We start from the raw sequence: 22,017 nt of genomic DNA, 5'->3' as shown, positions 1-22,017 counted from the left end.
TCAGTCGGTGCCGCGAGAGCGGCCTGGAGGGGCTGGGGAAGCTGCAGCACTCTGGCCCTGGTCGGCTCGGGTTCTGGTATTGGGGGGCCGCAGGGTCGGGGAGGCCCCACCAGACCCCGGCAGGCTTTAGGGCCCTGCCCGCACGGAGGAGTGCTGGGAGCGGGACACCCACTCCCGCAAACGCCTGGAGGGCACCTTGCCCAGGGCGGTCTGGAGCCCTCACCGTAAGTCCAGGAGAACGAAGGACGTCTCCATCCCGGCCGACACGGAGCTGTGGAGCAGCTCCACTCGTGGAAATCGTCTGGGCAAGGGGAGGAACTCGCTCCCCAAGGGCCTCTGGCAGAAGACCACAGGGACACCAGAGTCTGGCCCCGGCAGAGCTGAAGGTCCAGTTCCCGAAAGTAGGCCGTGCGCGTCCCCCAGCCCACCAGGCCCATCTTGTCACGTGTCATCTCAGCGGAGACAACACAGACATGCTCTGAAACTCTTCCTCAGCCCCGACCCTGGCTAGGCCTCCCACACGTGCCCAGAGCGAGGCGCAGTGTGAGCGCCTCGGGGCGCCACTGTGGGAATAGGTGCCTGTGGCCTGCTCCGCAGCTGCCACTGCCCGCCCAGCTGGGGGAGCCCCGCCGCCACAGGGAGCCCCACCTCCCCGACGCCCCCTGGGGAGCCCCACCTCCCCGATGCCCCCTGGGGAGCCCCACCGCCATCCAGGGAGCCCAGCCGCCCCACTGCACCCCGGGGAGCCCCGCCGCCCCCCAGGGAGCCCCACCTCCCCACCGCCCCCCGGGGAGCCCCACCGCCACCCGGGGAGCCCCGACGCCCAGTGCAGGGCAAGGAAGCCCCAGGCCTGGCAGCATGCAGCGCAGTTGGGCAGAGGACTTTAGACACACATCTCAACACCGTGGGCCTTAAAGAGATCAAAATGCATTTAATGTGGTCTAGTCTCATCGCCTAAGTCTTTAGATACTGCTATGAATTGAAAATAACATGAAAATTCTCCGGTTTTACCGTTTAAAGTAGATTTGACATTCTGTGACTCACGCAGGGCAGACACCCAGTGCAGGGCCTCCCGACAGAGGCTCCTCGCCCCCAGGACCCTCCGTCGGGCGGGGACCCGGGGCACAGCACCAGCAGAAGCTCGGGGCGCGGCCACCATGCTGGGAGCAGCGAGCCCAAGGTGCACACGATGTCCGCCACCGTGGCCCCCCACACGCACACACATGCACATACATGTGTTCACGCAGACACACACACGGCCTCCTACACATGACCCAGGCATACGTGCTCACCTCCAGATGCCTCCCCCCGGGACACAAGCTCCAGTCACACACCGACACGCACAATCGGGCACAGGCTGGGAGCTGCTGGGCTCAACCGTGCCAGCGTCTGTAGCCAGCATCCAACCTGACGGCTGGGCGCCCAGCCCCCACATAGAACACACGAACACAGACACGCCTGTGGGTAGACGGACACGCAACTACCTGCACACGCACACATCACGTATCTGCGTTCCCACGCAGTCGCACAGTGGAGAGCTGCGCGTGCACACCGCGCCACCACGGGCAGGCCAGGGCGAGCACTTGCATGGCTGCACCCTCCCCGGGGTCAAGTCTTCCTGCTCTTGGCTCTTCCCACCTGCCCTCCCGCTTCAGGTGCACTAAAGAGGGAGACTATTTTGGTCTTTAGCACGAGCGATAGATAAATAAATAATCAAATACCGGGGAAGGAAGAAAGAGGGCAGAAGAGTTTGAAAACACAGCATCTGCCTGCCTTTGGCGTGATGAAAGGGGTCGGGATGCGCTCCTGCCAGGGCCCGAGAGGCGAGCGCACCAGGCCGCAGAGAGGGCTGGGGCGGCCTGGGGACCTGAGGCCAGGGCCCTGCTCTGGACGGAGGAGCAGGAGCCTGGCCGCCCGCCCCGCAAGGGCAGCGCGGGCTCGGGCCTCTACTCTGGCACCGAGTGCCCGGGCCGCCCTCCCTGAGCCTGGCCGTCGGTGGGGTGGAAGAGCACCGAGTGCTCATGCACCCACTCCACCACAGCGCCCAGAGCCGCGGCAGGGAGGGCCGGCCAGGCTTCTGGCAAGGGCCAGGCCCGGAGCGGGAAAGAGCCGAGCCTGCCGGCAGATCCTGAGAGGTGACGTGCCAGTGGGGTCTGAGGCTGGAGCGGTATGGAGTCAGGCCTCCTCAGGGCATGGGGTGTGGGTGTCTCTGGGCCGTCCCACTGACAGCCTTGGCAGCCGGGTCTAGACCCCCATGGCCCCACCCTCGGGCGAGGCCTCCAGCTGTGGCTGGGGAAGAGGAGGAGGGAAGAGGCAGGAGCCCCACCCTAGGCCAAAGCCCCTCCCTGTCACCCTGCCCCACCCACGCACTTTGTGACTTTGTATGTCCCCTTGTGTTCTCTGCCTCAGTTTCCCCACTTGGGCCAGAGAGTCCTTGCTGCCTCTTGGTTCTGAGCTGTCTATGTGTTAGAGCAGGAGACACGGCCTTCGCAAGGGCCCAGTGCAGGGAGAGTGGGCTTCCTCAGCAGAGGCCTGGCCCCACCAGCTGCCAAGAACAGGACGGCCGGCAGAGCCAACAGCCAGTGACACGAGCCTCTTCCTGACAAGAAGCCACAGTGCTTGGACTGTGGGGGCAGGGGTGCAGGAAAGGCCCTCAAGTCTTAGCAGGAAGGAATTATTTGTCCCATGGCCAGTTTCTCAATTCAGCTTTGAATGAGGGGACACTCCCTAGCATCTCAGTTGGTGGGAGGCGTGACATCCCTGTCCTTCCCTAAGATCTTTCCCCTGCCACTCAGCAGCAGACCAGGGCTGGCTGTGTGCGGCCGGGGCTCCCCCGTGCTGCTGGCTTCCCAAGACAGACAGAGGGGCTGGCAGGGGCTTCAGCAGTGGGGGTGGGGAAAGACGAGAGAGCCCAAAAAGAACAGGACAACTCAAGCAGGACACCTGGAGTCTCTAAGGCACGACTCACCTGTGGGCCCAGCGGGGACAGGGCTGACCCACTGCTCTGAGTCTGGGATCCTGACTTCCCTGTGCGAGGAGCCATCCACTCCCGTGGTTCCCAGCTGCCCCCCACGGGGCAGGGGTGGAGGCCCCGGGCAGAATGGAGAGAGAAGCGAAATGTGAGAATCAGGGTGGGGGTGAACCCTCGACAGCAGGTCCCGTACCTGGCCCTGAGACGCACCTCTAAGGTACAAAGTCAAACTCAAAAACCTCAAACCAGTTTCTTCCCAGCCCCCACCCTCCACCCTAGTGACAGTAGAAAGCTTTTATTATGATCGTTAACATGGTCTTGGATTCTCTGTCACAAACAGAACCGAGTCTGCCCCCATTGGAAGTGCAGGCCCTGGAGCACCGAGCTTGCCCTAGGGGCTGTGCCCCTACCCAGGGGAGAGGCCAGTTCCTCCTCGGGAGCCTTCTGGAGCTCCCAGCCAGTTGCTGCATCCCAGCAGACTCATGGAATTCTAATTGTCATTTTTGCCCCCCAAGAATTAAAAAAATTTTTTTTCAATCACGTTACTTTTTTTGTTTTGTTTTGTAAACAGTCTTTCCCAAGCTAAGGTTGAGAAAGCTGAAACCCGGTGTTTCTCCCCAAGTTAAAAGCCTGCAGCCTCCCACGGCGGAGGCTGCGCCCACCGCCCAGCCACTTGCAGGCAAGCTGCAGCTCTGTCTTCAGGCAGAAGCCCTTGGCTCCCACCTCCCTGCCACCTCCCTGCACTGGCTCTGAAGCCGGGGCCACCCGCTCTGGATGCCCACTCTCCTGCCCACCTTCCGAGGCCACCGCGAAGAAACATAAAGCAACTAAAATGCTACTGAGTCTGCAACCTGGGGCACGTGGCCCCCGGTTCAGCTCAAACCCTGGGGGCCCCCACGGAGGGCAACTTGGCCCCTCCTGGGCGGGGGTGGGGGGACGCTGCACCTGAGCGGCCTCAGATCTCTGACTCCCGCCTGTAGGACCGCTGCTCCAGGGCGCCGCCGCCCGCCTGCAGTCTGTCGAAGTCATGCCTGGCCTGGGGGCTGAGCCGGTCTCGGCTGCGGCTGTCCTGGTCTCTGTCCGCCTCGTCCTCCTCGTCGCGGCTCAGGAAGGCCAGCTCATTCTCGTAGCAGAAGGAGTTGGCGCTGGGCAGCAGGAACTTGTTCTCGACCAGGTCCTTGGCGCTGCAGCGGGGCGTGGAGGGCACCTCGTAGGTCTTGTGGAAGTGCGAGTAGTCGATCTTGTACTGGCTCTTCTCCTCGAAGAGCACGGGCTCGAAGCGGTGGCCCCACAGGATCTCGCTGGCCAGGTAGGAGCTGCGGGCCTGGGTGGTCATGGCCGTGGCCTCCACCATGCCCTCCAGGATGACCACGATCTCGAAGTCGTCCGTCTCCAGGTCCTGCCGGCTGATGCCGAACAGCGGGCTGGCCTCGTCGATCTCGTGCAGGATGGTGATGGGCGACACCAGGAAGATGCGGTCCAGCCCCTTGTCGAAGCCCACGTCGATGTCGATCTGGTCCAGCGGGATGTACTCGCCCTCCTCCGTGACCCTGGGCTTGATGAGCTGCGCACGCACGTGGGCCTCCACGATGTGGCTCTTGCGCAGGTTGCCCACGCGCCACATGAGGCAGAGCTTGCCGTCCCGCAGGGCCACCACGGCGTTGTGGCTGAACAGCAGCGTCTGCGCCCGCTTCTTGGGCCGCGCCATCTTGGCCATGATGGCGCCGATCATGAAGGAGTCGATGATGCAGCCCACGATGGACTGCGCCACCACCATGAAGACGGCCACGGGGCACTCCTCCGTCACGCAGCGCAGCCCGTAGCCAATGGTGGTCTGCGTCTCGATGGAGAAGAGGAAGGCCGCCATGAAGCCGTGAACCTGCATCACGCAGGGCGTGCGGCCCCGGCCCTCGGCCGGCTCCAGGTCGCCATGCGCCACGGCGATGACCCAGAAGATGATGCCGAACAGCAACCAGGAGGCAAGGAAGGCCAGGGAGAAGATGAGCAGCATGTAGCGCCAGCGGATGTCCACGCAGGTGGTGAACATGTCGGCCAGGTAGCGCTGCGACTTCTCGTCCATGTTGGCAAACTCGATGTTGCACTGGCCGTTCTTCTTGACGAAGCGGTTGCGGACCCTGCGCCTCGTGTGCACCTTGCCGTTGCCGAAGCCGTTGGCGCCCGACATGGTGACCAGGCGCAGCCCGTCCTCCTCTGACGACACGATGCTGTAGGGGTTGGCCCGGCTGGCTGCAGTCATCCCGGGGGTGGGGGCGCCCCAGCTCGCCCCCAGGCTGGCTCCTGGCCGGGCGGCTCCTGAAAAAGAGAGGACAGCGGGTCTGCAACCACACAGAGGACAGTGGGTCTGCAACCACAGAGAGGACAGCGGGTCTGCAACCCCAGAGAGGACAGCGGGTCTGCAACCACACAGAGGACAGCGGGTCTGCAACCACACAGGGGACAGCGGGTCTGCAACCACACAGGGGACAGCGGGTCTGCAACCACACAGGGGACAGCGGGTCTGCAACCACACAGGGGACAGCGGGTCTGCAACCACACAGGGGACAGCGGGTCTGCAACCACACAGGGGACAGCGGGTCTGCAAACCCAGAGAGGACAGAGGGTCTGCAACCACACAGAGGACAGCGGGTCTGCAACCACACAGAGGACAGCGGGTCTGCAACCACAGAGAGGACAGAGGGTCTGCAACCCCAGAGAGGACAGAGGGTCTGCAACCACACAGAGGACAGCGGGTCTGCAACCACACAGAGGACAGCGGGTCTGCAACCACACAGAGGACAGCGGGTCTGCAACCACAGAGAGGACAGAGGGTCTGCAACCACAGAGAGGACAGAGGGTCTGCAACCCCAGAGAGGACAGAGGGTCTGCAACCACAGAGAGGACAGAGGGTCTGCAACCCCAGAGAGGACAGAGGGTCTGCAACCACAGAGAGGACAGCGGGTCTGCAACCACACAGGGGACAGCGGGTCTGCAACCACACAGGGGACAGTGGGTCTGCAACCACACAGGGGACAGCGGGTCTGCAACCACACAGGGGACAGCGGGTCTGCAACCACACAGAGGACAGCGGGTCTGCAACCACACAGGGGACAGCGCGTCTGCAACCCCAGAGAGGACAGCGGGTCTGCAACCACAGAGAGGACAGAGGGTCTGCAACCACACAGGGGACAAGGGGTCTGCAACCACACAGAGGACAGCGGGTCTGCAACCACACAGAGGACAGCGGGTCTGCAACCACACAGAGGACAGTGGTCCCAACACTCCTCCACCCCCACCCTGGCACCCAGACCCGACCAGAAACAATTCCACCCCAACCTACCCACAAGTGAGCTCTAGTCTGGCCACCTCACTCAGGCCCACACCACGTTCTCGGTGTGGAGAACAATCTCGCGACCCTCCCAGCAGCGCCAGCCAAGATCCTTGGATCCATCTGAACGCCTCTCACTCCCACCCAGGGCTCTGCTTTCAGAATATATTTAGGATCTGACCCCTTCTCCCACCCTCACGGCCTGAATCCTTATCACTGCCTACCTGGACCAGGGCTCAAGCCACCCCGACAGCCCACCCCCGGGCCCCAGTCCCCACGGCAGCCATGGAGGGCCCGTGGAATTTGAGTCAGACCTGTCCCTCCTCTGCTCAAAGCCAGAGTGCCCCCGGGGACATAAGGACTGCACAGGACTTTGCCTCCCAACCTCTCCCGCTCACCCTGTACAGCCCGTGTCCCTAGACGTCCCTCAAACCCACCCTGGACGCTCTCCTCCCAGATGTCCTCCTGCTGCATGGCCGCCTTCAGGCCCTGGCCATCTCGGGAGGCCTTCCTGTGCCACAGGAGGGCTGCACACCGGTCCCCGCCCTGACGAGCGCCCAGCGCCGCCCCGGACAGAACAGTGCCGGCAACAGGAGGAAGAGAACCTGCGACCGCCACTCCCTGAGGGCAGGGAGCTTTCTGTTTTGCTCCTTGCTGTCCCACCCCAGGACCTGGAGTCGGGGGGCCTGCCACCCCCCCCCACTGGGGATACCCCATGCAGTCTCCTGACACCCGCACGCCACACCTGTGGCCGCCGGCTCCAGCGGTGTGCAGCACAGGCCACCCGCCCAGCCCTCCTCCTGGGCCCTGCTTTCCTCATCCGTAAACCAGGACGGCAGGGCCACCATCCTGGCACGTGGGGAGCACACAAAAGTGCCACCTATTCCCATCACCGCCGCCGGCCCGCTGTGCAGAGCACCTGGCCAGGCCCAGCCTGCTGCACACACTGGCACACGCCACGCCGCCCGCACAGGCCCGCGGCAGCCGGAACAAAGCCCACTCTCAGTGGGACACACAGGCCACAGCCGTCCCTCCCCGGCCCCACAGGCCCCACCCCGCCTGTCGGAGCCAGGCTGGGGCATCTGAGCCTAGCCCTGTGGCCACTGACTCCATCTGGACCCCAGCCTGCCTCGGCTGGGCTGGGCTGAGCTGGAAGGGGGCAGACCTGGGACTTGCCAGGGTGGGCAGGACGCTGAGCAGCTGGACGAGCCCCTCTCCACCTATGGGGACCCCTCACACCCCCAGTCCCCACCGGTCGCACCATTAGGTCGGAGCCAGCCGAAGCCTTGGGCCCTCGAGTGCCTGCAGCCACTTTGCCTGGAAGACACTGAGGCCCCAGGAGAAGGTCACAGGGTGGCCGGGCACGCACTGTGGGCCCTGTGAGGTGCAGAGCCACCTGCAGACCCTAGGGCTCTCCAGGGAGGGGTGAGGGGGCCACCCACTTTACAGACAAGGATGTGGAGGCTCACAAACGGGCAGTGACTTGCCCGAGTTCCACAGGCAGGGGCGGCATGCCGGGATTCAGCCCAGGTCTGTCCACACTAGCCAGGGCCTCGGAGAAGGCACAACTTCTGACCTGTGCTCCAACCACCTGGGAGACAAGTGAGAGTGGAGCCTGAGGGACCAGCCAGACTGGTGCACCCCCAGGGTCGCTGTCAGCCACGGGTGCTGCAGAGCCTCAGAGCCTGGCAGGACGAGGCACTCACAGCAACCGTTGCCTGAGAGGACTACAGGGAGAACAGGCAAGGTCCTGGGCACCCCCGGGGGCCAGACACAGCAGCAGTGCTCTCCGGTCATCCTCTCAACAACCGAAGTGGCTACTGTCATGACATCTACTCTCTGAACGGAAGAAGGGACCCTCCAAGCCAAACAGCCACCAGCAGGAGAGCGACATCCAAACCATTTCTGCCCAATGCAAGGTTTCCCTCCACAGGCCCCAGCCGCTGTCCTCCCCCAGGGCTGCTCCAGGTGACCACCTCACCATGGGTCTGAGGGGCTGAGGCCTGAGGCTGTAATGCAGGACGCCGCTTCCGCCTGGGCCAGGAGGCAGGGAGCTGGGCGGGGCGCCCAGGACTGAGCTGGGAAGACGGCTCAGCCCCAGAGTCCCAGGCCCTCCGGCAGGAGGCAGCCAAGGCTGGGGCACTCAGACGCCGGCGGGAGGACACCAGATCCCAGGGGGCGGGTTTGTGTGGCCCTGGGGCCTTGAGGGACGTCCAACGGGTCATGGCTGCTCCAGCCCGTGCTCCGAGCAGCTTGAGGCCTGCAGGGAACAGAATCACAGGAATCAAAGGCCAGAGACAGCAGCCTGCACGTGCGCCCGGCAGCTGGCAGCACACACCTGGCCCGGCACCAGGCAGGTGAGGGTGCTGCGGTGGCTCCTGGCATCTCCGCCAGGGCTGGGCACCTGGGTCCCACCCAGACGGTGTCATGCAGGCCTGGGAACCCTCGTTTCTGTTGACATTCCTTCTAGAACCACAGAGAAAGTCAATAAGGTCAAGTTCATACCCCGCTCCCCCATTTCTCAGAGCCAGAAACTGACTCGGATCAAAGTCACTTGTGCAAAGTCCCCCAAAAACTGAGTAGCAGAGACAGAGTTGGAGCCCGGGGTTTTGGTGCCTAGCCTTCCACGCCCCCATCCCTCTGTGAGAGAGACCCCAAGCACGAGGGGAATGGGAACCCTCACTGGGCACTTGGTGAACACTGCACCACAAAGAAAGACCCCAAAGAGGACACAGGGGTAGAAAGTGCAGCACCACAACTCAGTGTTCCAAGAACACTCCTGTGCAAACACAGGTGTGGCGAGGTTTCACAAGGATGCAATTTAAGAAATATAAATGCCAGGCCAGGCGTGGTGGCTCACGCCTGTAATCCTAGCACTCTGGGAGGCCGAGGCAGGAGGATTGCTCAAGGTCAGGAGTTCAAAACCAGCCTGAGTAAGAGCGAGACCCCGTCTCTACTAAAAATAGAAAGAAATTAATTGGCAAACTAAAAATATATATAGAAAAAAATTAGCTGGGCATGGTGGCACATGCCTGTAGTTCCAGCTACTTGGGAGGCTGAGGCAGGAGGATCACTTTGAGCCCAGGAATTTGAGGTTGCTGTGAGCTAGGCTGACGCCACGGCACTCTAGCCTGGGCAACAGAGTGACACTTTGTCTCAAAAATAAAAGAAATATAAGCCAACACCTTCAACTGGGGACACGCAGGCCAGGCTGGCTCTTGCTCAACAGGGTGCGCAGGTGAGATCAGATAAGACTCCAGCTCCCTGTTTTACAGATGGGAGAACTGAGGCAGGAAGAGAAAGAGAATTGTCCTAGGTCACGTAGCCCAAGGCTATAGTCAAAAGAGTCCTCTGCAGAGCCCTGCTTGGCCAGTGGGGTCCCAGGGTGTCTGGGAGGGGAGCAGGACAGAGGCGCTGGGGCAACTACCTGAGCCAGACGGTTCAAGACTGGAGCCCCAGGGAGCGCAGGCCCAGCAGACCCCGGGGATGGCAGGAGACCGGGGACGGCGAAGCCAGACCCAGACCTTGGGAGTGCGGTGGTTCCCTGCTGGCACAGCCTGGAGATGCTGCGCCGCGCAGTCGGACTGCCTGGGCACTGGCTGGGCCTGGGCCGGCAGCTTATAGAGAGGAGACCGACAGGTGACGGCTGCCACGTGACCGAGGGTGGGGCCCAGGAGTCACCGGGAGGTGCCTCCGGATGGAGCAGGATGCCTCATGCCCATTCCCCCGAGGCTCTGGGCTCCTCAGGTTTCGGTGACATCCGGAGGTGACCAGGGCAAGGCCTGGGACAGCATTCCCAGATGTCAAGAAAGTGCTGACCAGAAGGGACAGTGGAGGGGCCCACAGTGCCTGGGGGAGACCAGGACCAGGGGCGGGCAGCCCCCACCCCAGGGCCCGTCCGACGGCGGGGATGCCTCCGAGGCCCAAGCACAGCAACCGACGCCTACAGAGCACTTATTACCTGCCAGGTGCTGCTCCAAGAGCTCTGCGAAGTGATTCACTTAATCCCTCCGACAACACTGTGACTATTATCCCCACTTTCCCGATGAGCAAACCGAAGCTCAGAAAGACTGCGTCACTTGCCAAGGGTCACACAGCCTTTAAGAAGTGGAGCTTCCAGCCTGGAGGCGGCGGCACAACCAGTGCCCCTCCACCCCGTGCTCCTCTCAGGCTCCGCCCCGCGACCCCGTTTGCTGCCGAGACCTGCAGACTGCCCGCGGCACTCCACGGCCGGGCTCCGCGGCGCAGGTGTGAGGGCCCTCGCCAGCACCCTGACCTGGGCCGCTCGCCCTTGGTGGAACGTGCAGGGAGGGGCGCTCGCTGCCTTGCCACAGCCGCACTTCACAGACCCTCGGCAGCGAGAGTGCCAGGGGCCGGCGCGCGTGCGCCACAGCAGACAGCACCGCCGGTCTGCGTGGGCGCGGCCTCGGCGTCTTTCCTGACAGTCGCCGTCCGTCGGGCTTCGCGGAGGGCCCGGGCAACCAGTCCTCGCCGTGCGGGTCGGGAGACCGAGGCCTCGAGGCGGGCCAGGCTGCACTGCAGCGTGTCTCTCGTGCCAGGCCCTGCCGCCCCTGTGAGACCGGCACTCGGGGTGTCGAGAGGGCGTTCCGGCCGGCCGGCCAGGGCCAGGAGCCAAAGGCGAGGAGGTGCTGGGCACCCCGGAGCTGCAAGGGGCAGCAGCCAGGCCAGCGGGGCCAGGTGCCGTGCGGCGGGGAGAGGCAGAGGGAGGGGCAGCAGCCCTGTTTCTCACTGCCTCTCCTGCCCGACCACCTTTCCAGGCCAGACTGCCCAGCATGGGTTCAGACAGCCCCTGCCTCGCCCACAGCCTGCAGGGCAGGACCTGGGTGCCAAGTTGGGGCTCAGTGACACGCTGGTGTGTGTGGGGGACGGGTGGTCAGTGCCCACTTGTACCCCGGCCCTCACTGCCAGCCCCAATTCCCACGGCCAACACCAGTGTCTTCTGCCCCAAAGCTCTCTCTGGCCACTGGAGCCTGCCCTGCCCTTGTGGAGGGCAGGCTGGGGAGCTGGTGCCACCAGAGCAGCCCTCAGTCAGTGACAGACAGGAGCAGGTGGGTAAACACCCGGGAAACTGCCCCTGGGATGGATGACACTGAAGGCGGGTTCCGCGCCACCTCCCAGCAAGGCCGGGCTCAGCTACCCCAGCAGTAGCCGTCCCAACCACCCGCCCCTGTGGGCTCCCTCTCCTCTTTGTCCCACCTCCTCACTTTGGGGATCACCTCCCACTAAGACTTGTATTGGAACCTTTCTCCCCTGGGTCCTCCTCCCAGGGCCAAGGCCCGGACCCCAGCCTGCCCTCCTGGAGGCCCCGCGGCACGACGCCCCTTTCCGCTCCTCCTGCTGCTCCTCTTCCACGGGGCCTTTTACGAGTCTCCAGCCCTGGGCTTCCCCTGCTAGGGCCAAAATCTACCTTCTAACCTATATTGGAGTTGATCTTGTCCAGGCCCCATCTCTGACTAACCTCAGAGGCCCAGAGAGTCTGGAGTTCGCCCTGACAAAAAGGAGACCCCAGGAAATGCTCCCTGGCCAGACAAAAGGATGAAAGACTAGGCAGCTGAGCAGAGGATGGATGGAATAATGGATGAGCAGACAGATATGTGCACAGGTGGGTGGTCAAGCAGATGGATGGATAAATCAGGCTGGGAGATGGGTGGGTGGGTGGATGGGGGTGACCAGATAGATGGATGGGTTAGGTGGGTGGAGGGCAGGTGGATGGATGGCTGAGCAGATGAATGGGTGGAGGGAACATCTAATGAGTGGATGGGATGGGCGGTGGACATAGGTGGATGGGTGGATGCTGGGGTGGGTGGATGGGTGGTGTGCAGATGAGTGTTTGGTGGAATAGATGATTAGATGCACAGGTGCACATCAGTGACTTTAATCTTACCTCTTGAATTCTATCTTCTAAGTGATGGTGCTGAGTGGGCAAGTGACAGTCTTCCAGGCTGAATTAGCAGTCGCTGCCATTTCCCAGGCACCAGCTGGGGAGGATCCAGACACTAGAGCATCCTAAAGTTAACAGAGCAAAACCACGTTACTGCAGACGGTGCTGCTCTTCTCAGAGGGGCTCACAAGTAAGACATTTCCATATGAACCCTCATTTCTGCTTACTTCTCCTGGCCCATGGGAGGTGGAGGAGCCTCCAGCCTGCACCTCTGATGCCCCACATCTTTGTAGCCTCCGAGCCCTGTCCAGAACAAACATCCAGTGATGGGTGGATGGATGAATGGGTAGAACAGGATGGGTCTTCAGAGAAAATAACAGCTGACAATTGTCAAGTGCCTGTTGCATGCCAGACACTATCATAGGTGTTTTATGTATGTCATCCCATGTAATCCTCACACAACCACAAGGTTAGAGCTTTTATTAGACCCATTTCAGAGAGATAGATAAGGTGGCAATTCTCCTAGGGTCAAAAAAGAACCCAGGCCCTCAGCCTATGCTCTTAGCCACCACCTACAAAGCCTTCCCAATGCCAACCCTGGAGCCAGCTGTGGACAGCTGGGTGGATGGACAGGTGGTTGGGTAGGGGGATGGATGAGTGGGTGGATGCATGGGTGGATGAGTGGGTGGATGGATAGATGGATGGGTGGATGGATGGATGGATGGATGGATGGGTGGATGAATGGATGGATAGATGGATGGGTGGATGGATGGATGGATGGATGGGTGGATGGATGGATGGATGGATAGATGGATGTGTGGATGGATGGATGGGTGGACGGATGGATGGATGAGTGGAAGGATGGATGGATGAATGGGTGGATGGATAAGTGGGTGGGTGGACGGGTGGGTGAGGGATGAGTGGGTGAATGAGTGGATGTAAGGATGGATGAATGGATGTAAGGATGGATGGGCGAATGGGTATGAAGGTAGATGAATAGATGAAGGATGGAAGGAGGGATGAGCGAATGAGTGGATGAATGGCTTGAGGGAAAGAGGGATGGATGGGTGGATGATGAGTGGGTGGATGGATGGATGGAGTGTTTGGGTGAATGGGACAGATGACTCGACAGATGAGTGGGTATGCACATGGCTCACTATATGGATGGGTACACACTAGTAATCTGCCAGAGATTTGCCTTGGGTGCACATACATCCCACCAATGACCCTGTGATCCTCAAGATTCAATTTTCCCATCTGTCAAAGAGGCCCCCTACCATCCTCTCCAGTGTGCTATGAAGATCAGGAGAGAGGACGGTGGGAAGGGGCTCTGAGACCCTCCAGAGGTGAGCTGCTTGAGATGCTTGTCGCCCTCCCCCCGCCCAGCCCGAGTGCACCGGGCCCCGCCCTTCGCAAGGTTACAGGCCAAGGCAGGTTTTCCACACTGGCTTTTCTGGCTAGGACTACGGAAACTTGGTGAGTCAATCCCACATCATAAGCCTGCCAGGGCAGGCGACAGTGGTTTAGAGACACACAGACCTGGGTTCAAGTCCTAGCTCTGCCTCTCACAAGCTGTGTGGCCTTGCATGAGTCACTTCCCCTCTCTGAACTTACTCTGTAGGGGGATCCCGTGTGTTCTCCAGTGGCCCTCCAGGCCCTCTTCACCCTCCACCCCAGTGCCCAGCCCACTGCACTGTTCCCTGAGCAGCTGCCTGGGCCAGCGCTCTGCCCCTCTCGGTCTTTCACTCTCAGAACGGAGTGTGAGCAGCAGCTCAGGAAGCCCCACAAACTGCCATGCAGCTGGGAGTCTCCACAGCCGAGACGGGAGCCCGGGCCTGCCCTCACAGCCCTGCTCGCCTGGGGCCGAGCTCGGGCACACGAGATGGGATGTTGCCACAGGGCTCTGCAGAGCCAGGAGGGGCGGGCAGAGGTAAGGCCATCGGCCCCTCCCACTGTCTGTAGGTCACCTAGCCCGGCCTGCCCAGGCTCTCCCAACCTCTGCCCTTACCACCTGTTTCCTGGAGGGCTTCCCTCAGACCCGCAGGTCCAGCTGGGTTCATTCTCACCTATGAGGGATGCAAAATCAGCTCCACTGCACACAGGGGAAACTGAGACTCAGAGCAGACTTGCCCAAGGTCCTGGAGCCAGTGGGTGGCAGCCAGGAGGTCAGAGCCCAGGTTTCTGGACACCCTGCCCATGCTCCTCCTGCCACCAGCAGTGTCCACAGCAGCCTGCAGAGTGGACTCACCCCTTCCAAGTCCCCCAGTCGATTCCCAGGTGGTGGTCACAGTCCTGGACAGGGTGGCAGGGTGGGTGGGGGCATGCTTCCATGTGACAGAGGGCCCCAGCAGCATGGGCTGAACCACAGCCTCCAGTAAGGGTGGGAAGGGCCCGGGCCAACCCCTACACTTCCCTGGTGCCAAACCTGTTGGACAAGGCTGGGGCTGAGACTGCCCACTGGACAGGGCAAGTCACTGCCCCTTCCCAAGGCTCAGCTTCCTCTGAAAAACAAGGTTTCTGAGGCCCCCCTGGCCTCCCAGAGCACGTGCTGAGACCGAGTGCGGTGGCGGGGGGTGTGGGCAAGGCACAGGGCCTGGCCCCAACAGGGATCCAGGGAGGTGGCAGCTGACATCCTCAATGTCAGCACTCCCTAGAGGGGCCTGGCCACCCTGTAGCTCACTGGGGGCCCTTCCCTTGGCCTCAGACACCCCATCTGCAAAATGGGGAGCCACACACACCCCAGGAGACAGTCATGAAGGTAAACTAGGTCCTGTCCCTGGCGTTGGCAGAGGCCACACAGTGATGCATCCTCCCCAGCGTCCTCCACGAGAGGCTTCTAGGCTCCGAAACCCATGTGGGCAGCTGAGAGCAGTGCCTGGGCCAGCCTCGTGGCCTGGTGGGGTCCTCAGAAACTGCCCTGGCAGGCCATGGCCCAGGGGAAGCACGAGCCCCAGGCAGGGCTTCGCTGCCTTGCTCCTCTATGCCCAGGGCATGCCAGGCCCGGAGGGTGTGCTCAGAAAGCGGTGGCTGGAAGCACTGACCCTGGGACAGTCTGCACCAAGTGGCCAGAGGGGTTACATGTCCACCCTGTGAGCCCCAAGGCGAGGCCAGGCCAGGCCAGGAGCTTCTGGCCCTTCAGGGTGGACGACAGTCACACCAAACACCGGGGAATGTTTCCGGTGATATTTTTATCTTGAGAACATCCTTTGCAGGGGGGGGGGGGCGGGGAAGGACAGGGTGTCCTTGGCCCGAGGTCCCGGGAGCAGGAGCCCCTTGGTGGCTGCTGCAGACACTGCCCCATCCCTAGGCTCGTCTGAGTCCCAGGAGCAAGGGGCCTTCAGAGTCTTGAAGGCTTCATGGGACTTCTGGTTCTACTCCCACTTGCTGTGTGACCTGGGCCAGGTGTCCTTCTCTGGCCCCCTGCAGCCCACCTTTCCTGAGGGCCCACTCAATGCCAGGCTCCACATTGGGCACCAAGGACCTGAAGAGGGAGCAGCAGGCACCTGGCTGTGTGGGGCACCCTGCCTTGCCGGGGACAGGGGGGAGTCAGCAGTTGCAGCACGCAGGACCAAAGCCACCAGTGTCCCAGGGGCCCAGGGGAGGTGCCCACACAGTGGAGGGGAGAGGGGCGTCCATCAAGCTGGCGGGAGAGCGAGCAGGTGCAGACAGCCTGCCTGGGGCCATGTGCGTGAAAAGCCGGAGCCGCGGTGCCTGGGGCACGGTGAGGGACACTCAGTCAGCCTGTCGGGTGCAGGTCTCTGCTCCTGGCACAGCGGCCTCCAGCAAGGCTCTCCCTGCCTCTGCGTGTCCCGTCCCTGTCCAAAAACCGGGAGGCTGGCCCCACAGGGGCCCTTCCAGCCCCCACATCCTGGACCCTAAGTGATTTGGGGTGTGGGGAAGGGAGGGGCACACCCTCATCACCCTAACAACAGGGCGGTGGACGTGTGATGAGCGCTGGGCCAGCACGGGGCCAAGGCATTACACAGGCAGATGGAGAAACCGAGGCCTTGGCTGTCACACCAATGAACTTAAACTGGATCCCAAGGGCAGTGGGGATCCCAAAGGCCGTAAGAGGGTTTGAAAGTTTAAGAGTTCTGAGACAATATGGCCCTTCCTGTGTGGCCTTGGGCAAGCCACATAACCTCTCTGAGCACCCGTTTTCTCACCTGTAAAATGGGACTAGTCATAGCACTTATCTTATGGGGGTTTGCTGAGTTAATACCTGGAGATTGCCCAGCTGGGAACTTCCTGTCCCCCCAAGTCCCCTCATGCAGCTCTGAGCCCCCCTCACCCTGGGGAGCCACAGGCCCCCTTCGGGCCTCGCTGGACCCATCCAGGTGGCATGATTCCCTGCAGAGGGCAATCGGGTTACGGGGCCTGCGGCCCTCATCCTGGCCCCCGCCTGAGCAGGCCTTACGCTGGCCCAGCCCGTTATGAAGAAATGCAGACCTGGCCCCAGGCTGCAGCGAGGCGGGCCTGGCCAGCTCACTGGGCAGTTGGTGCTGGAGCAAAGAGCAGAGGCAGGACACCCGGTGCTAAGCCCAGCTCTGTGTCTCCCAGACTGGGGACCTTGGGCACAGCTCCTCTCTGTGCCTGATTTTCTCCTCTGTCAAAGAAATTTGGGTCTCCTCACCTGGGACACTCCCTGATGAAACGAGCAGAAGCCAAGCACTCAGTTGCAGGGGCCCAAGAAGCATTCGGGGGCACTCAGAAGCAGGAGGGGGCCTAGGAAAATCTTGGGAGGCTTCATGGAGGAGGCTTCCCTCTGGCTCGAATTCTGGAAACTAGAGGAAGGCATTTCACACGGAGGGTCTGAGGTGTGGACATTTCCGGCACATTGGGAACACACGCCTAGCCCCTGTTCATTCCGACTGTGTCCCTTTTTGTTGATTTATAAGAACTCTTTATATATTGGCCACATCAATCCTTTTTATAACAGATGTCTATCATTTACCTTTTATTTTACTTGTGTTGGGTTTTGATAAACAACATCGCAGACATTTCATGTTGGCAAGTGTGCCAGCCTTTTCTTTGGTGGTCTTTCTGGCCCCAGGCTGCTGTGTGTCCCTCCTGTGCACACTTCTCAGGAAATGTCTGAGACTCAAATTAAGTTGAAGCTTGAAAAACGTACAGCTGTGAGGAAGACAGAAGCCTTTGCTGCCCGGGCTACCCCCGCCCCCACCACATCTACCTGTTCATCCCTTCCCACCTGGATGGGTCCAGCAAGGCCCGAAGGGGGCCTGTGACTCCCCAGGGTGAGGGGGGGCTCAGAGCTGGATGAGGGGACTTGGGGGAACAGGAAGTTCCCAGCTGGGCAATCTCCAGGTATTAACTCAGCAAACCCCCATAAGATAAGTGGTATGACTAGTCCCATTTTACAGGTGAGAAAACGGGTGCTCAGAGAGGTTATGTGGCTTGCCCAAGGCCACACAGGAAGGCTTCCTTTGTTTTCCTTCCCCATTTTGTAAATCTGGCCTTATTTCAGAAAATCCCCTGGGAGGGCCTGACAGATGTCTGAGGGCTCTGGGGTCCACCCTGGCATGGGCAGGAGGCTGAGCTCAGAGATGGGGTCCAGGAAGGCAGGGTGGGCTTGCTGAGGCTCCTCACCCCACCCGAGGGCCCTACTGCTCCTCGCAGATCTGAGGGCCGCCAAGGCCCAAGAAGGCCTCGGGCCTGCCTGACTCTGCTGCCCGCTATGGCACGAGGGCCCAGGGCTACCTGCTCACTCAGCAGCACCCCGAGCCTCTGCTGTGCTGGGGCGCCTTCCAGGGGCAGCAGACAGGCAAAAACCTGAGTGCAGGGGTCCTCAAACTACGGCCCGCCGAGGACATTCATCCGGCTGCCGGGTGTTGTTGCCGCTGCCTGTCCTGCTTAGCAGCCGACTCGTCCCGGGCCCACAGTGCGCACGTGTGGAATGTGCGCCGCACTCTCCAACGGTCTGAGGGACAGTAACTGGCCCCGTTTAAAGTTTGAGGACCCTATCCGAGTGCTTCCAGAAACAGGTGCAGACTGCTCTGGGGCCAGGGCCCGTGTCTCAGAGGCGAGCACTGGATCCGAGCCCTGGCGAGGAGAGAGCGTGGGAAGAGCCTTCTGGAAGTGGGAACTGCAAGGACCAAGGCCTTGAGACTGGGATGTTGCTCTGCGTGTTCCGGGAACAGAGGGCGGTGGGGCTGGAGCCGAGGGTGCGGGGGAAGGGGGTGCGGGGCGGGGCAGAGACAGCAAGCAGATGGCGGGAAAAGCTGACAGCTCAGAGAGGCAGAGGACGCGGCCGAAGACACTCAGCTGCACAGATGGGAGTGCCTGGCCTCCTCCTCTCACCCCCCGGTGGATGATGGCCCTTGCTCCAGAGACGGCGGTCAGAGGACACACTGGCCACGCCTGGCCCGGCCACAGCCAGACACCTTCCCAAAGGCCCTTCTCCCCATCTTCCTTCGAATTCCTGTGTCCTGCAACACCCACCACCAAGCCCCACCTCCTGTGCTTGCCGCACTGACAAGCCACGGGGTGCGATGACCTACCTCCCCGAGTCTCCCCGACACTCCAGGGCCCCTGCGGGTGGGGGCTGGGTCTGGCTCCCCCAGGGGCCCTGGGCCAGTTCCTGGGTGAGGCTGATGAGAAGACGGGGACCCAGGGCTCTGTCCCCGTGCCCTGAGAGAGCCCTTGAGGTGTGCATCACAAGACAGCAGGCAGGGCCTCAGTTTCCATTTGTCAAGTGAGAGGCCACCGAGGTTCCTGTTCACCTTGTGTGAGAAGGCTGCGGCTGGGGCAGGGGCCTCCCACCCGCCTCCCTTATGAACCGCTCACAGCAGATGGCAGCAGGCTGGGCCCACAGGCAGGAAGTGTCAGCTTTCTCCAAGCCAAGCCTGGGGGAGATGGGGAGGACCCCACAGAGACACTCACTCCAGCCAGGTGGGGGCTGGGGGCGCAGGTGACCCCTGACCCTTTCCCCCCCCTGGCTGGGATCCTAACTGCAAGCAGGCCTGGTGCCCAGGCCCCGCAGGGCAGAAGCAGGCTCTGCGGCCCCTGCCACATGGAGCACCATCCAGAAGTTCCTGCTGGGGCCCAGGGATGGAGCCGGGCTCTGCCCTCCCCCAGCGCCTCTGCGGGACGAGTGGCGACACACGCCCAGCGTGGGCACGCAGAGTGGGCCCCCGCCTCCCAGGACGCAGACCCCGCCCCGCCCAGAGCTTCTCCGTGGGGACAGTTAAGGCACTCACAAGGCAGCAGCATGTGAACTGCTGCATCACACATTTTAAAATGCTCTTTTGATAAGTATTTCAACACTCCTGGTTTCCTTTGTAGCCCATGTGGGTTCTCTTGTGCATTCAAACATGTTATTCTGAGAACGTGGATGTCAAAGGTGTCCCCGGCACAGTACCAGCTCGGCATGCCGGTTCAGAGGAAGGAAGCTGAGCAGGGACCACAGCAGACTGGGCCTCATCCATCGTCCGTCTGTCCGTGCTGCAGACAAGTCTCTTCGGAGCCCCGACTCCACGCAGAGGCCAGCAAGCCTTGCTCCTTGTCCCCGGCAGAGGGAGGGAGGGAGGGAGACGTTGCGGGAGAGAGGGACGGCTCCGGACCGCCCAGGCGAGCCGGGCTGGGGCGGGAAGCAGGGCTGGGGGAGGCTCCCGGTGGCAGAGGGGCTGGGGGAAGGCGAGGTCTGTGACAGCAGGAGGCTAGGGCACCTGCTCCCCACTCCAGGCTGCCTCCAACGGCGGCCCACCGCGTACTCCCAGGGTCCCCAAGGACAGAGACCTGAGGAAGCACTTCCATGCACAGGGAAGGGCAGGAACAGCATCTGCCTTCCAGGCATTTCCCTCATCTATGGCACGGTCGCAGTGAGGACACCGAGGTGCCCCATGGCTAGAGGGTGGCGACCAGGTCCCCAACAAGGACATTCTGACCCCACACCGCCTCGCACCAACCTCTTACCAACACGCACGCCCTTCCTACCCCAGTAGACGGGGATGTGCACAGTGTGTCAGGAACACCAGCAGTGTGGCGCACGACACTTCCATTCACACTGTCCTTCCTTTTGACAGAGGCAGGAGACTGGGGCTCAGAGCGGGTGAGCACCCTGCCCAGGACCACACAGCAGGTGTGCACCCGAGCCAGGGCGGGAATTCAGGGCTTCCAGGGCTGTAGGAACAGAGACCCAGCACTTGATCACGCACATGGACCTTATGTCTCTAGGACAAAGCACAGCCTCTCCAGCCCTGGCTTGGACCACCTCCTGCAGGAAGCCTTCCCTGACTACCTGGCTCCCACCTGCCTCTCCCCCATCCCTTGGGTGGTAGCTAATTGTTGACATGGGGAGGTAGGTGCTGCCGGGGCTCAGGCTGGAGAGTCCGGGGCCTGGCGTCTGTGTAACCTTGAGCTGTGGCCCCTCTCTGAGCCTGGTCTTAGGAGGATAAGATAAATTTGGGGCATTTGTCCTGTAGCAGGGGTGTGACCAGCACGTGTGTGCTCAGAGAGGAGGTGGGACAACCACGGAGAGACCCCAGAAAAGCTTTCTCCTGCCTGGAGCGGGAAGGAAGGAGCTGCTACCTCGTATCCACTCTGCGCGCCTCTCAACAGCCGTCCGGCACACTGCCTCGGCTGCGCCTGCTGCACGCGCAAGACAGAGGCTCAGCAAGGGAATCTGGCGGCCCGTGGCCACGTGGTCAGCCAGCACCTCGGCCTGGTGCCCTGAGCGGGCATGTGCACCCAGCCTCTGGGGTACGTGGCTAGAAACTGGGCGTGGGGAACACCAGCTACGCCCTGCAGGGTCTGAGGGTGACTTAGCCAGCCTGGACAACAGCAAGACCCTGTTTCCACAAAAAATAAAAAATCAGCCAGGCGTGGTGGTGAGACCTGTAGCCCCAGCTACTCGGGAGGCTGAGGCAGGAGGATCGTTTGAGCCCAGGAGTTGGAGGTTGCAGTGAGCTGTGATGACGCTTGAGACTCTGTCTCAAAAACAGAAAATTAATGAGGCTACTTCCCACCTCCATCCTCATATCTGCGGGGGAGGGGTGTGGGAGGAGTGGGGGCCTGGATTTTTTCCTATGATTGGTCCAGTCCCCTGTGTGCCCTACCTTCACCCCCCCATGCACACTTTTATAGGGTTAACCCTTGCCTCAGTTTCCACATCCGTGAAATGGACCTGATCATCTCGCCTCCCTGGCGTGGCTGCTGGGGACTGATGGTGTTAGTGCACGCACAGTGTCCAGACAGGCTGCAACACACACTGCCATGCACTGTGCACATGTGTGCTCCTGCTCTGGCCCCATGGCCACGTGTCCACATGCGCACAGATACCAGGCCTGGGACACAGGTGCGTGCCCTTCCCCAGAAACAGCCCTTGACTCTGGATTTGAGATCCAGCAGTTTACCTGGGAGGTGATCCCAGGAAGCCCTGGGAGGGGACCGGGGACTTGAGACGGGGGCGAGGCAGCAGCCAATAATGGCTGCATTGATGGGCAGGTCACTACCACGGGCTCCTGGCTCCAGCCCCTGGGTGTAAGACATGCCTCAGAGTTATCCCACGAGGGGCACAGAAGCCCCTTAGAGGGACCGTGCAAGGCTCTAAGGGCAGTGGGGGCTGCAGGGGTCTGGCCTGGTGTTGGGATGCTGCCAGCCAACCAGGACTGCAGGGCCGGCACGGGTGCACTCGCCAGAGGCCCCAGGGGCCAGAGAAGGCACTGCAGACCCTGTGGTGCCAACAGGAGTGCTGGGCAGACCAGTGAGCTCCTCAGGTATACACAGGTGGGTGCATGAGGACCCACATGGGCCTGTGTCCTTCCTCAGATGGCGCAGTTGTGCCCACCTTCGTGCAGGGCT

The 22,017-nt window shown here is 61.8% G+C and overlaps 1 protein-coding gene across 1 annotated transcript in view; it reads right to left on the bottom strand.

Annotated features, from left to right (window-relative positions):
• Positions 1–849: 849 nt before the first annotated feature.
• The window catches only part of KCNJ12 (potassium inwardly rectifying channel subfamily J member 12), a 39,580-nt gene continuing 18,412 nt past the window's right edge, over positions 850–22,017 (bottom strand). Inside the window, exons 2-3 of the mRNA XM_012737915.2 lie at positions 12,202–12,323; positions 850–5,284 (exon numbers count right to left, since the gene is read on the bottom strand). Coding sequence (XP_012593369.1) covers positions 3,927–5,228 — 1,302 coding nt within the window. The 5' untranslated portion in view covers positions 5,229–5,284; positions 12,202–12,323 and the 3' untranslated portion in view covers positions 850–3,926. The remainder of the gene's footprint in view (positions 5,285–12,201; positions 12,324–22,017) is intronic.

The sequence above is a fragment of the Microcebus murinus genome, chromosome 18 (genome assembly GCF_040939455.1).
Source record: "Microcebus murinus isolate Inina chromosome 18, M.murinus_Inina_mat1.0, whole genome shotgun sequence".
Taxonomy (NCBI): domain Eukaryota; kingdom Metazoa; phylum Chordata; class Mammalia; order Primates; family Cheirogaleidae; genus Microcebus; species Microcebus murinus.
The sequence above is the reverse complement of the archived record's forward strand: the minus strand, read 5'-3'. Positions and strand labels throughout refer to the sequence as shown.